The sequence below is a fragment of the Panthera leo genome, chromosome D1 (genome assembly GCF_018350215.1).
Source record: "Panthera leo isolate Ple1 chromosome D1, P.leo_Ple1_pat1.1, whole genome shotgun sequence".
Lineage (NCBI taxonomy): Eukaryota > Metazoa > Chordata > Mammalia > Carnivora > Felidae > Panthera > Panthera leo.
The window spans coordinates 1,770,345-1,784,944 of NC_056688.1; the positions used below are offsets into that span (position 1 = coordinate 1,770,345).

The following is a 14,600-nucleotide window of genomic DNA, read 5'->3' on the forward strand; positions in this document are numbered from 1 at the left end:
GAGGAGAGCACGTGGGGTTTGTCCTAGTCTCCAGGGATCCCAGGTTCTGTGATTACAGAGGAAGGTTCCCTTCCCTCAGGGTTTTAGCCCCTCGGTCTCCGGGGCTAGTGCTATAGCCCCCAACAGATTCCTTGTCTGTTCCTCACGCCTGAGCCCCGGGCCCTCCCCGGAAGTCTGCCTGACTGCACCAGTCCGGGTTTCTGGCTGCATTGGCCCAGGCCTGGGGAGCCCAGAGAGATCAAAAGAAAAGGGTAAATCCGCCACTGGTTTGGTGACACGTCTAATTCTGATCTTCCCCAGTTGGCCTGATACTCTTTGCTTTTCAGACTCCGAAGTAGCAGCTGAGTGCCCATTGTGCGTGTCTTATACTTGTGTTCACAGGGAAAAGCCGGATGGGGTGTGCTTGCTTCTGGTGTAAGGGACCGCAGCCCACTCTCACTGAATTTGATGTCCTATTCTTCGCAGGAGAATTCTTATTTCTGACTGGTGGATTTGACATCGGTTTAATTTGTTACATTATTGTGTCATTCATTTGTATCATGAAATTAACATTTAGATTCATTTTGAAGCTCTGTGTATGTACGTACTGAGTACAGAAATCTCAGGCTAACATTTTCTCCAAACATTTTACTTTGCATACAGAGTCTGGCATCCTGGAGCTTAAACTTAAAGCACTGATTCTTGATATCATTCATAACATTGATGTGGTAAAGCATTTAAACCAAGTTCAGGTTCATACAACTGAAGACTGGGCCTGGAAAAAACAAGTCAGATTTTATATGAAAAGTGATCATACTTGTTATATTCAAATGGTGGATTGTGAACTTCAGTACACTTATGAGTACCAGGTATGACTCGTGGCAAAAGTGTTTCATTTTTTCAATTAAAAATTATTTATTTAACGGAAATTTGCTGTTGTATGAAAGAATTTTATTTTAGTCCTAATTTTGAAGAATATATTTGTCTGTGACTGTTTTTTTTCTGTTTCATCATAACTAAGAAGACGTTATGTTGGAGAAATATTGGCAGAAAATCTAAAATAGTGGCGGGGTTGTACTGCATTGCGACAGAAGCCGGGCTCTCCCTTCAATCTGGGAAGGGTGGAAGACCGATCCCACGGAAGGAGCCTGGCCGGGCCCCACGCGAGGCCGTGGTTAGCACCGTCTCACTTGCCGAGTGTTTTCAGTCTGTGCCATAGGAGAATTTCCAAACAGACAGACAACCTGGCTCATGGAATCTGTTCTCAAAACACCCCGCTGCATCCTCTCTGCATTTCCCATCACGAGTCAGTCTTCGGAATATATCTGACAGTTGGGTTAATAAGTGCACGTCAGGAGAGTTGCCAGCTGGCTCCTTCAAGAAGGGAATGTATTTGGAGACCATGTCTGTGTCTACCACCATTGAAGAAAAGCCCTATAAACAGCAACTGGGATTGGTTCTATTTTCCCGAAGACTTAGGAGAAATTTTGAGACCTCTTTGATGGGATAAAATTAGTAATTTCACGAGGCATTTTTCAAAATAATAATGTTGGAGTTCCAAAGTTGTTCTGACTTAAAAAGATAATAAGATTCAGGGAAATAATTTACACGAATTTTAAAATACAAAATAGGATAATTATTGTTATCATATAGTTTTGGATTTTTTCGCCTTAGCAGTATGTCTGTACCATTATCAAGAACCGGAGAGAATGTTTGGAAAACCTAACTGTATGTTAATTGAGGAAGGCATAAACCACATGCCTGAGATTAATTAAGTTTAGTTTTTACCGCTGTGCGCTTTTAAAAAGTTTCTTTCCTTAAAAAAGTATTTCGGGTATTTTTCTCTGTTAACAGCTTTTTAGCTAGTGCCACAAGGACACGTGTGGGACGTTGAGTACAGCGTGAGCATTCACCCTTTCCCTCTCCCTCGTGTAGGGCAATGCTCCCAAGCTGGTCTACACGCCGCTGACGGACAAGTGCTACCTGACGCTGACGCAGGCCATGAAGATGGGCCTGGGCGGGAACCCGTACGGGCCGGCGGGCACGGGGAAGACCGAGTCGGTGAAGGCCCTGGGCGGACTTCTCGGGAGACAAGTCTTAGTTTTTAATTGTGATGAGGTAGAGGAAATCATTCGCAAACTAGATAGTAGTGTGTTAGTTATGAGTCTGGGTTAGTTTCCACGTCCTTACATATGAAATACTCTATCTTGAGATCACTTTGCTTTTGGGTAGCTTGAAAACAGAATTTGTTTTGTTTGAAAAGCAACATGGAGAAAGGCTGCAGATAATGTAGAGTCCGAACTTTTCTAGAGAGAACTATTTTGCAAATAATTTTAAATACAGAATGAAGATTTGAGGGTGCAGAAATGCTTATTATAGGAAGGAAAAGAGTGAACAGAAAAGAGAAAAAAGTAAACTAATTTTGAAATTACTGTTTTTAGAACATTTTGTGTAGGATTTCTATTTTAACATAATAGCTAAGAATCCTGTATCTATTTAGTTCTGTGTCCTTCGCAGAACACTTGTACATGAGTTCCTTTGTTTATTCTTTGAGACCCCCTCGGAAAGTGTAGCTATTGAACCTGTGCGAAGAAGAGAGAGAGATTAGTGAAATGATGACCTGCTCACTAAGTGACCAAGTATTCAGTTATTTTTAGAGATCTTCATTAGTTTTTAACGGATGTAATTTTTGTTGTAATTTTTTAGGGCATCGATGTGAAGTCAATGGGACGGATTTTTGTTGGTTTGGTGAAGTGTGGGGCCTGGGGTTGTTTTGATGAGTTCAATAGACTGGAGGAGTCTGTGCTGTCGGCAGTGTCCATGCAAATCCAGACCATCCAGGATGCCCTGAAGAACCACAGAACCGTGTGCGAGCTGCTTGGCAAGGAGGTATAGCACGTGTTGGGAACTGAAAGAGTTGAAGTATTCTGTGAGACTGCGCATTACTCACACTCAGGCAAACGCTCTGTCTTTATCTCTCCTGGCATCCCTGCTTCTGACTTGTTTGTTAAACCTTTTTGCCCATGAATCATCCGAGGTTTCTCACCCTATTTTGGTCGCACCTCAGACTTCGAGTGCTGCGTGTTTGTGGGAATGCTGCTAGTGTTTACTGGGCACTTACCCTGGGCTGGCACCCTCGTGCTCCTGTGTATGCTCTCACTTCATGCTGGTAACTCTTCCACATGGGTACTGTTGTGCTTTTCTTCTTTATGGTTGGGGAAGCAGAGCTTGGTGAGTCGGGAGTAAGCAGTGGGGCTGCGAATTGAACTCGGGTCTAATTTGGAAGCGCATGTTTTTAATCACTAGTCTTTTTTTTTTTAAGATTTTTTTAAATGTTCATTTATTTTTGATAGAGAGCATGAGTGGGAGAGGGGCAGAGAGTGAGAGAGGGAGACACAGAATCTGAAGCAGGTTCCAGGTTCTGAGCTGTCAGCACAGAGCCCGATGCAGGCTCGAACCCATGAACCATGAGATCGTGACTTGAGCCGAAGTCGGACGCTTAACCGACTGAGCCACCCAGGTGCCCCTTTAATTACTACTCTGTATGCATCTTAGAACAGTAAGCACTTAGCTGTTTTTCTGTTCCTCACTTTTCCCCAGAGGAGATCCACACTCAAGTCAGGAGAGCGTGAGCATCTGTGTATGGAAGTGTAGCGCTGACAACACTGGAAGTTAGCTGTGAAGTTACCCGCTGAGCCACATAGTGTCTTCGCAGCACAGGTCTCTCAGGGCAGGGCAAGGAAGGAAGAGCGGTTCTCATTTAGTAACAGCTTACTCACGTGTTGCTTCAACTCTCCATGAGGAAACGAGAAGCTATTACGTTTCAACCTTTGTGCCGTCACAGTTGACTTTCTTCCACGCTGAGTGCGTTTTCTCCTCTCCTGCTCTTACAAAGAAAGGGTTGTCCTTGTTCCCGGTCCACACTAACCTGCCCACTTGCCGGGGCCGTGTCCCTGTGTCCTCTGTATTGAGGACTTAGCCCTCCCTCCTCTGCCCGCTCGTCACTGGCCTTTAACACCACTGCATCTTGTCCTCTTTAATAATGTATGTCGTGTAATAATACTATAATATTTGATGTAATGAACACACAAGCAGACCTTCCCCTCACTTACCTGTCCATTCATTGCTCTTGCTCTTTTGTCTCCTTTATGGCCAGATTTTCTTACTCCAGGTGTTTCTACCTAATTGCCCATTCACTGTCTACACTCTGATTTCGCTTTAAGTGTGTTGTGGAAAACGCTCCTGCTAGGTGCTCTCATGATACGCTGCCCTGCCCTGCCCTGCCCGGCCACAGCCTCGATCATACCGTGATTGCTCGTAGACCGTAAGCTGCAGGAGGACAGAAACCGTTACTTACTTTAGGTCAGAGTTGTGTTGTCTCCCGATACAAGGAGGCTCGTGGTAAACACAGACAGGAGCAGATGGGCAAGCGAGTCACCACCTCCGAAATTCCGGCCTCACAGAACTGATTATAAAGGGCCTCCGCAAATGCCGTTGTTCCTAAGGCGGTTATTGTATGTCGAGTAGGGAGATCCTTAGCTCGTTAGCATTTACCTTTTGCCGAGTTCTAAGATCTGTGTGTCGAAGTATGCACAATAAAATTCTGTTGGCAGTGTATTTTATATTTATAGTTACAGATACTTGGTGCCCATATTGTAAATTAATATTTCAGGTGGAAATCAATTCAAATTCTGGGATTTTTATCACCATGAATCCTGCTGGAAAAGGTTACGGAGGAAGACAGAAGCTGCCTGATAATCTTAAACAGCTTTTCAGGCCGGTTGCCATGTCCCGCCCAGACAACGAGCTTATCGCTGAGGTCATTCTCTATTCGGAGGGCTTCAAAGAGGCCAAAGTCCTGGGCAGAAAACTGGTAGCTATCTTCAATCTATCTAGGTGAGTTTTCCTGTGTTAAATATTTTTATAATTTTTGGTTCCGATGATTGATTATGACCATTTTTCACGTTTGTCAGTGATTTTCATATTGGCGATTGTATTGCACTTAAGGTGTCAATAGGGAAGATTTTAGTTTGAATAAGGACACATCTCACTGAAAACTACTTGTTCCTTCAATGCTATCAATTTGATCTGACTTCCTTTCTGCAAAAATATCTTCACTGGGGCGCTCCAGCTAAATGATGCTAATTGAACAAATCAGCAGACTACTTAAAACCTGTCCTTTGGAGGGAGTCCTCCAGTTTTTCTCGTGTCATATTTCTAGTAATAGCGGTGGGCTTCTGGCTTCTCTGGGCATCCTAACATTCTGTTCACATTACTTACGAGAGAACTGGAGTGCCAGAAACCGAGGGCCACAGGGCTGGAGTACAGAGTTTAGGAGTAAAGGTGATAGGCACTTGTCATTTAGTGTCTTCATGAAGGTGATTGGCCAGGTCATGACATGGTTGTCCTGATCCTTGGGAGTCATCTGTCTTCAACACTTTTCTGGAGTGATCGTTTTCTGTGATGGCTCCTTTATATAGATTAATGGAGTATCAGTACCCATTTCTATGTGTCAGTGGTTACCTCTTCAAATACAATGAAAAAGTAATTTCTGGCTGTCAGTGCTTTGTGATTTCCATATCTCTTTAAGGGAACTTTTGACGCCTCAGCAGCATTACGACTGGGGTCTGAGAGCCTTGAAGACGGTTCTTCGAGGAAGCGGAGGCCTTCTTAGACAGCTGCAGAGAGCCGGTGGGAAACACAAAGGTAAGGTCTGCGATTCAGATGCGATCTTAGTTTTTAAAATAAACTTTAATTTGGAATAGTTTTAGATTTATGGAAAAGCTATAAATACGGTAAAGATGGTTTTGAAAACCTGGCCCCGTTTCTCCTGTTGTTAACATCTTACGTTAGTGTGCTACATTTATTGCAACTAGTGGACCGATATTGATAGGTTATTTTTTCAGCAAAGTCCATACTTCATTCACGTTTTCTCTAGTTCTTACCCAGTGTCCTTAACTTTTAAATGTGCATTAGATACTAAATAGTTGTGATATATAGAAGAATCATCTAGTCCACTTCTCTGCCTTTGATGTGTGGTAGAATCACCTAGAAGCTTGTTAAAACACTGGTGTTGGACCCTTACTCCCAGCTTCCTGATTCTGTAGGTCTGGAGCAGAGCCTGAGAATTTCACTGGTCTGAAAATGAGAACAGAAACCATAGAAACACATAAGGATTTTCTTTTTTTCTTTTTTTTCTTTTTTCGAGTTTATTATTTGAGAGTGAGAGTGTGTGTGAGCAGGGAAGAGGCAGAGAGAGAGGGAGAGAGAGAGAATCCTAAGCAGGCTCCATGCTGTCAGCACAGAGCCCGACACGGGGCTCGAACTCACAAAATGTGAGATCATAACTTGAGCTGAAACCAAGAGTTGGACGCTCAACCAACTGAGCCAACCAGGGGCTCTGGGATGATTTTCTCTTTCAAAGAGACAGTATACCAAACAAAATTGCCCTTTAAAAAATCTTAAGATTACCAAAAAAAAAAACCCTTTTAGCCTTAAAATAATTTTACAGTGAAGTTGCAAAGGTAGCATCCCATTGTTTCGTCTTATTTACTGTGGTACATTTGTCTATACTTGGAAACTGAGACTCGTGTATTAATATTAACTAACGTCCAGACTTGATGTGGATTTCACCCGTTTAATCATTAATGTCCTCTTTGTGTTTGAGGATCGGATCTAGGGTGCATTTAGTCATCATGTCTCCTTAGTCTCCTCGGCCCTGTGACCGTTTCCCCTTGTGTTTTGTTTCCATGACCCTCGCATTCTTTAAGAGTACTGGTCACATGTCATGTAGAGTCTTCCTCAGTCTGGGTTTTTTTGTGATGTTTTTCTCATGATTAGAACTGGTTGTCCACATTTGGAAGGAAGAGCAGAGAGTGAAGGGCCTGTCACATCACATCACATCCTATCAGTGGGTACACAATGACCACATGCCGTCATTGGTGATGTTCACCTTCATTGAGTATTGTGGTGGTATTTGCCAGGTTTCTCCAGTGTGATAGTAACTGTACAGTTACTGTTTCCCACTTTCCCTCCCGTACTCTTTAGAAGCTGGTTACTGAGTGTGGCTCACCTTCTAAGTGGGGTGGCAAGGACTAAACTTGATCCTTTAGTGCAAGGAGTATTTGAGAATATTATTTGAAACTCTTCTGTAAGTAAGATTTGTCTCTTCCCTATTTATGTATTTATTAAATCATCTATTTGCATCAGTTTGAACTCATGATATTTTATTATACTTTACCACCTTTTTTTCCCATTTACATAAAATAAATTATTCCCCCTCACTCATAGATGTGTGCTTTCATGAAAGGCTAAATATTCAGCTCTTCAGATGCCAGTAAAACTAAGTTAAAACACTGAAAATAAGACAACATAGAAAAAGGGACCATGTGAAATTATCTATTTGGACTTAAAATGATCAAAGTCTACATATTAGAAAAGGAAGTTGCTTTAGCTTTATTATTGGGTTGGCATTTGCCAGGGAAGATAGTCATTTGGTGAGTTGCTTAAATTACTGTTTTTCTGTTGTCTGTCTCTGCTGATTGTTAAGAAATGTTGAAACCATACCTGTAGTAATCAAAATGGCTTATTAACGAGTTCAGTGCTTAAACTCCAGTATGGCCATGCCTCTTTGCCTACACTTAAATATGGGAATATTAAGCAATTTTGGAGAAATATCGGACTAAAAGATAGTTTCTTGCCTTCATAGATATGTGTTATCAATCTGCAGCTAATTATTATCCTTGAAAAAATAAGAATCTAACAATGATATTAGCATTTGTATTTGTTTAAGGGATGGATTTGTGAACAGTTCTGAGTAAGGCTGATTAAAAATTATTGCTCAGTTTGTTAGTTGTTAGTCTCGGGACTTAATATCTCTGGGGGGGGGGGGGGCGTTCTGGTATATTTGGAGGCACCTGAGTCTGGAATGCATTGGTCTGGGTGTGAATCCCAGCTCTAATACTGCTGTGCCTTCGCAGGTATATTGCTTGATCCCTTAGAATTCGTTATTCTCATATATGAAATCAGAGTAAAAATGGCAATACCCCCTTACTTGATGCAGTTATTATAAGGATCACATACAAATAGTAAAGTTTTATACAAATATAAGTGATCGTGATTTTTATTATTGATTAAAGTCTGGCAATGCTGGGACTCAAATTCTGCGGAAGAGAGTCCCGAGCTGTACCTAGGGATCTTTATTTCTCAGCAGACAAGACAGTAAGTAAGGTGGGCATGCCAGTTCCTGTGGTAGCATGTGGCTTTAACTGTTTCTAGGTTCTTGCACATCTATGTTGTAACTAATAATGCGTATCACGGTTCTCAACGACTGTTTTACAGTCACTGAAACTTTCTGAAGCCAGTAACTAACCATTTTAAAATGAAACTTTTTCTCTAGTTGATGAAAGTCATATTGTGGTACAAGCATTGAGGCTTAATACAATGTCAAAGTTTACATTTGCTGATTGCACACGGTTTGATGCACTGATTAAAGATGTATTTCCTGGGATCGACTTTAAAGAAGTAGAATATGATGAGCTCAGGTCTGCGTTACAGCATGTCTTCGAGGAAGCCAATTATGAAATCATACCAAATCAGGTACCTGTCAAGAATATTTTATAATATGTTGATCCTTTCTTCTGGCTACTTCCTTATTAATAATCTTTATCTTTTATCCGTCCATTTTATTTTATTGTTTTTAAAATTTTTTTTTAATGTTTCTTTATTTTTGAGACAGAGACAGATGGAGCATGAACAGGGGAGGGTCAGAGAGAGAGGGAGACACAGAATCCAAAGCAGACTCGGGGCTCCAGGCTCCAGGCTGTCAGCACAGAGCCTCACACGGGGCTTGAACTCACAGACCGTGAGATTGTGACCTGAGCTGAAGTCGGACGCTCAACTGACTGAGCCACCCAGGCGCCCCTTATCTGTCCATTTTAATCTTGCTAACTCGGGGAAGCCTTCCCTGATCTTTGAGTCCACATTAGGTTTCCTTGCTGAGTATTTTCATTACTTCTTTATGTGTACTTATTAATGCTTAATTGTATGTTTGACTAATACTGATTTTCCCCACCAGATAATAGTGTTCATGGAAGGTGGAATCCATGTCTCTTTTTGCTCAGTATTTTACTCCTAGTGCCTGTTACAGAGCCTGGCACATAATAAGTCATTATTATAACGTTTGTTTATTTTTGAGAGACAGAGACTGAGTGCGAGTGGGGGAGGGGCAGAGAGAGAGGGAGACACAGAATCCAAAGCAGGCTCCAGGCTCCGAGCTGTCAGCATAGAGCCTGGTATGGGGTTCGAACTCACGAACTGTGAGATCATGACCTGAGCAGAAGTTGGGCATTTAACTGACTGAGCCACCCAGGTACCCCTACATTTTTTTTTTTTTTTAATGTTTATTCAGTTTTGAGAGAGAGAGAGAGAGAGAGCGAGAGAGAGAGAGACAGAGCATGAGCAGGGGAGGGGCAGAGAGAGTGAGAGAGGGACACACAGAATCTGAAGCAGGCTCTAGGCTCCGAACTGTCAGCACAGAGCCCGACGTGGGACTCGAACCCACAAACTGTGAGATTATGACGTGAGCTGAAGTTGGACGCTTAACTGACTCACCCACCAGGTGCCCCAGCCTGGCATATAATAGACCATCATGCATATTTTTTGATAATTGATTACATTACTTTTGATGTTTTACTTTGATGATTTCTTAGGAGAAATTCTTTTTAGTAGCTTTTGTATGTAGTGCAAGTGTGTGTTCAAAATGAACATTTTTCCCTCAGGTTTTATCTCCCCCTTTTTTTTTTTTTTTTTGAGAGATACAGGACATAAATGAATGCATCAGCAAGTGAATAAAATAATGAATATATTTCAATGTATGAGTGAAGAAAATAATGAACATATTGTATTGTCCAATGACTTGGGAAGCATACTTGTTTCTTTTAAAGAAATACTGGATTTAAAGATGACACTGCAAATGTGTTCAGATTTATTTAGGTGTACTCTTATTTAAGGCTGTATGTTACACTGAAGAAATCAAAGACTTAATTTTATGTGTTTGGAATAAGACAGTTGTTAGAGAGTGAGAACAGGACTGCGCATGATTACGTTCTATTAGTCATATTCAAACATGTCTCCTTTCTACTAGATCAAGAAGGCTTTAGAATTGTATGAGCAGTTACGCCAGAGGATGGGAGTGGTCATTGTTGGTCCAAGTGGTGCTGGAAAGTCAACCCTTTGGAGGATGTTAAGGGCAGCACTTTGTAGAATTGGCAGAGTGGTGAAACAGTACACCATGAACCCCAAAGCCATGCCTAGACATCAGCTGTTAGGCCACATTGACATGGACACACGGGAATGGTCGGACGGTGTTTTGACAAACAGCGCTCGCCAAGTCGTTCGGGAACCTCAAGGTTGGTCTCTGTCCCGTGACTCCTTGTTCTACTTCATGATTTTTAGAGGATGATAGAATTGTCTTTACTGCTGTCCCTCTCAAGTCTTACATGTGACCATAAACTGCCTTGTGAACGATGTTGTTTGGTATTTTATTTCAGAGGGACCCAACATGTGCTGTCATGTTGATCTCCACACTATAGGAGCTTCCGTTAGAATAGAAACTCAGAGTAGTCTGGGTGACGTGTGATTCACAACTACATTAATATACTGAAAAAAATATAAAATCTTTGCTGGGTTGATGCATTACTTAGTGCCTCATAAATAAGCAAGATGACAAATTTTTATTTGGGGTTAAAATTGGTTGTGTGTGTGTATGTGAACACTTTTCACTCATTAATTTCAATACAGTGCTTTGAATAATTTTGAAAAATTAAGTCGTAAAACTGTAGACTTCGTGGTCTCAAATGTCTGGCTTGATCTTTAAATTTTTTTTTTTTTTTAACGTTTATTTATTTTTGAGACAGAGACAAAGCATGAATGGGGGAGGGGCAGAGAGAGAGGGAGACACAGAATCGGAAGCAGGCTCCAGGCTCTGAGCCATCAGCCCAGAGCCCAACGCGGGGCTCGAACCCACGGACCGCGAGATCGTGACCTGAGCCGAAGTCGGACGCTCAACCGACTGAGCCACCCAGGCGCCCCTGTCTGGCTTGATCTTTAAAAGAAATTTTGGCCAGGGTCTGAGAAGACTCTCCAGTTTTTGTTAGATTGTAATTAACAGTTGTTTTTCTAAGCCCATGAGCGAAACGTTTAGAACTCTGTGACGCTAGAAGAGATTTCAGTGAGGTTTTTCATTTTCACTGTAGTTAATAATCTCACACTGGGGCAAATCCAGACATTGCCTGTATTTACTTGTCACACTTTCACTGGGGATAGTTTCTTCTTTGACGGTTTCAAATGTCCAAGTTCAAGTTGAAACCGCTCTCAGTTTAGGAAGGATGGATAAAAAAAAAGGTTTGTCTCTGAAAAGACCTCTGTACACAGCGCTGCTTCTCCCCTTTGAGGTCACCTTTTTATATACCAAAGAAATCAGGTGAGTTTTGTATTTCTCAGGTAGGATGCTAAAAATGGACTTCCTGTATTTTCTACAAGAGATGTGACGTAGCAAGCACTCATACATTCTTAGGACATGGTGGAAGACAAGGGTGTGGACAATATGTGCCAAAGTCATGGGGCGGCTAATCCCCAAGTCTTGCACACCACCTTGTGTTTAGCGAGATTCCGGTTCTGTGTGCTGGTGGGTGAGTAGAACGTTACCACACGGTACGTAACCAGGTCTCTGGCCACCTGAGCCAGGACTTCCTGTGGGTGTCCAGCCTCCAGGACGTTTGTAGTGCAGATTCACGTGGAAAATGTTAGCTTGCTCAACTTGTGCTCCTGGTGTTCTGGCGCAGTAATATAAAATCATACTTCCTGGACATTACTTCTAAAGAAGAAGATAATTATTTTATTGCTTATTTTTAATTGTCATCACTGCACGTATTTGTGTTTTACCTCTTTTTTGTTTGGAAAACAGATGTCAGCTCATGGATAATATGTGACGGCGATATTGACCCTGAATGGATAGAATCTCTGAATTCTGTTCTGGATGACAATCGACTACTCACTATGCCCAGTGGAGAAAGGATTCAGTTCGGCCCAAATGTTAACTTTGTGTTTGAAACTCATGATTTAAGTTGTGCCTCGCCAGCCACAATATCTAGAATGGGCATGATCTTTCTTAGGTAAACCATAAGGGCATTTGCGAGTATTATATTAGGATATTCTTCAGTTATTAGTTTGGTTTCATAGCTAAGTGAAGTAAGTGTTGTATGAATAGTATATAAATACGCATTTTCCTCATTTTTGATTAGCTTCTTTTATTACTGGGTTTTAATTCATTCAGAGAGTTTCTGTTTTATTGCAGTTAAATCGTTTGAGCAGTTCAGGCATAGTAGAGTTATTAAATATTTTTGTTTGCTTAAGTGAAAAAGTATTTAATTGGTTTTGTTTTCTCTTTTTTTTTTTTAAGTTTATTTCTTAAAGAGACAGAGACAGCATGAATGGGGGGTGGGCAGAGAGAGAGGGAGAGAGAGAGTCCCAGCAGGCTCTGAACTACCAACGTGGAGCTCGAACTCATGAAACTATGAGATCATGACCTGAGCTGAAACCAAGTCACACGCTCAACCGACTGAGCCACCCAGGCGCCTTCCCTCCCATTTTTTAAAAGTATTGTCCCTCTTTTTTTTTAAAGTTTATTTATTTTGAGAGAGAGTACATGTAGGGGAGGGCCAGAGAGAAAAAGACAGGGAGAGAATCCCCAGCAGGCTCTGTCCTGTCACTGTAGAGGCTGACTTGGGGCTCGAGCTCATGACTGTGAAGTCATGATCTGACCTGAAACCAAGAGTTGGATGCCCAACTGAGTGAGCCCCCCAGTTGCCCCACTATTTCTTTGTTTAAATGTTAGAATTAAGTGCAAAGAAGTGAACATACTAGATATAAGCTAGAGGCTAATAATCTAAAACTAAGTAGCAATATTTTTATCATAGATCTTAGATTGATAGAATTTTAGGGCTAACCTAGGATGAATAAGCCCTGTGGTGCAGCCTTTTGTTTCACAACTAGAAACCTCTTCACTTAATGTTTTCTTTCTTCCTCAGCATGTTTGGAAGAGGCTTGAAGAACAAATATGAAGAATAAGCTGATTTTAGAAATCATGTACAGTAGTCACATATGAGAACATCAACATTGCAGGAAATGGAAAAATATTGAGCCCTTGTCAATTCTAAAATTATTAATCTAGGAGTTGTGTTTGCCATCGTTTTTTATAGTTATTTAAGCTATAGTTTTGAATAAGATGTTAGTGTCAAATTTAATTTAATTCATTGGATGTGACATATAATTAGGTGCTTTGCTAAAAGAATCCTGTTTTACTTCGGGAAGATCTTTGAGTTTTAATTAGTGGCATGAGAATTTAGGTAGTTGGCCTTTTTTGGGATAGAGAAGAAGAAAAAATATTTTTAAAGATCTGCATTAAGGTACAGGTGTCCTTGAACTCTATTGTGTGTTTGAATCACCCAGAAATTTTGTTAGAGTGGAGATATTGTTCCACTAAGTCTGGGATGGGACTTGGGATTCTCTGTTTCTTTGTTCCTAAGGATTTAGATCAGGTTTTGGCTAACCTGCGTGTATGTAATTCCTCTTTAATTTGTGTTTATAATATTGATGAAATTTATTTGCTTTATTTTACAGAAAATGACATATGTATATACGTATACATATGTGTGTGTGTGTACATATATCACTAATATACACACACATATTCATATAGGAATAGTTAAAATCAAGTCTCATATATAAGCAGATACAATACCTGTAGAATAATGTTTATTGGAGCAGAAGTTTATTTTGAAAGCACACTGACATTGTCTTCCTAAATAATTTCTTACACGTTTGTTAATCTATTTCAGCGATGAAGAGACAGATGTTAATTCTCTGATAAAATCTTGGTTGAAGAATCAGCCTCCTAGTTATAGGAATAATCTTGAGAGCTGGATTGGAGATTACTTTGAAAAGGCTTTACAGTGGGTTCTGAAGCAGGTAAGTTAGCCGTAATATTTCATAATTAACCATTTAGGCAAGAAGAATAACGATGAAGAGTGATGCTCAGCCAGGATGTGGGGTACAGGGACAGCTAGGTGTCCTCATTGCTCTCCTGCTCTTTGTCTTGGCTTTTAACTTTTTACTATAGTAATCTTTTTTTCCCTTCAAATTTTTATTTAACTTCTAGTCAGTTAGCATACAGTGCGATATTGGTTTCAGGAGTAGAATTCATGATTCATCACTTACATCACCCAGGGCTCATCACAGCGAGCGCCCTCCTTAGTCCCCATCCCTCACCCACCTCCCTCCATCAGCCCTCAATTTATTCTCTCTTGTTAAGAATCTCTTACGGTCTCTCTCCCTCAAATAAATAAATAAATAAATTAAATAAATAAATAAATAAATACCTTAAAGAAATAAAAAAAACAGAGTCTCTTATGGTTTGTTTCCTCCTCTTCTCTCCCCACTTCCCACATATTCATCTTTTTTGTTTCCTAAATTCCACATATGAGTGAAATCATATGATATTTGTCTTTCTCTGTCTTATTTTGTTAGTAGAATACACTAGCTCCATCCACATCATTTCAAAT

At 40.8% G+C, this 14,600-nt stretch overlaps 1 protein-coding gene across 4 annotated transcripts in view; it reads left to right on the top strand.

Annotated features, from left to right (window-relative positions):
• DYNC2H1 (dynein cytoplasmic 2 heavy chain 1) overlaps positions 1-14,600 on the top strand; it is a 342,439-nt gene that overhangs the window by 58,888 nt on the left and 268,951 nt on the right. For all 4 annotated transcript variants that reach the window (XR_006193953.1, XR_006193954.1, XM_042906646.1 and 1 more), the window contains exons 32-40: positions 643-848; positions 1,915-2,097; positions 2,686-2,868; positions 4,652-4,875; positions 5,570-5,685; positions 8,378-8,577; positions 10,124-10,388; positions 11,945-12,152; positions 13,878-14,007. Coding sequence is in view for 2 of the 4 variants with exons in the window: in XM_042906646.1 (XP_042762580.1) it covers positions 643-848; positions 1,915-2,097; positions 2,686-2,868; positions 4,652-4,875; positions 5,570-5,685; positions 8,378-8,577; positions 10,124-10,388; positions 11,945-12,152; positions 13,878-14,007 (1,715 nt within the window). In the remaining 2 variants the exon portion in view is untranslated. The remainder of the gene's footprint in view (positions 1-642; positions 849-1,914; positions 2,098-2,685; positions 2,869-4,651; positions 4,876-5,569; positions 5,686-8,377; positions 8,578-10,123; positions 10,389-11,944; positions 12,153-13,877; positions 14,008-14,600) is intronic.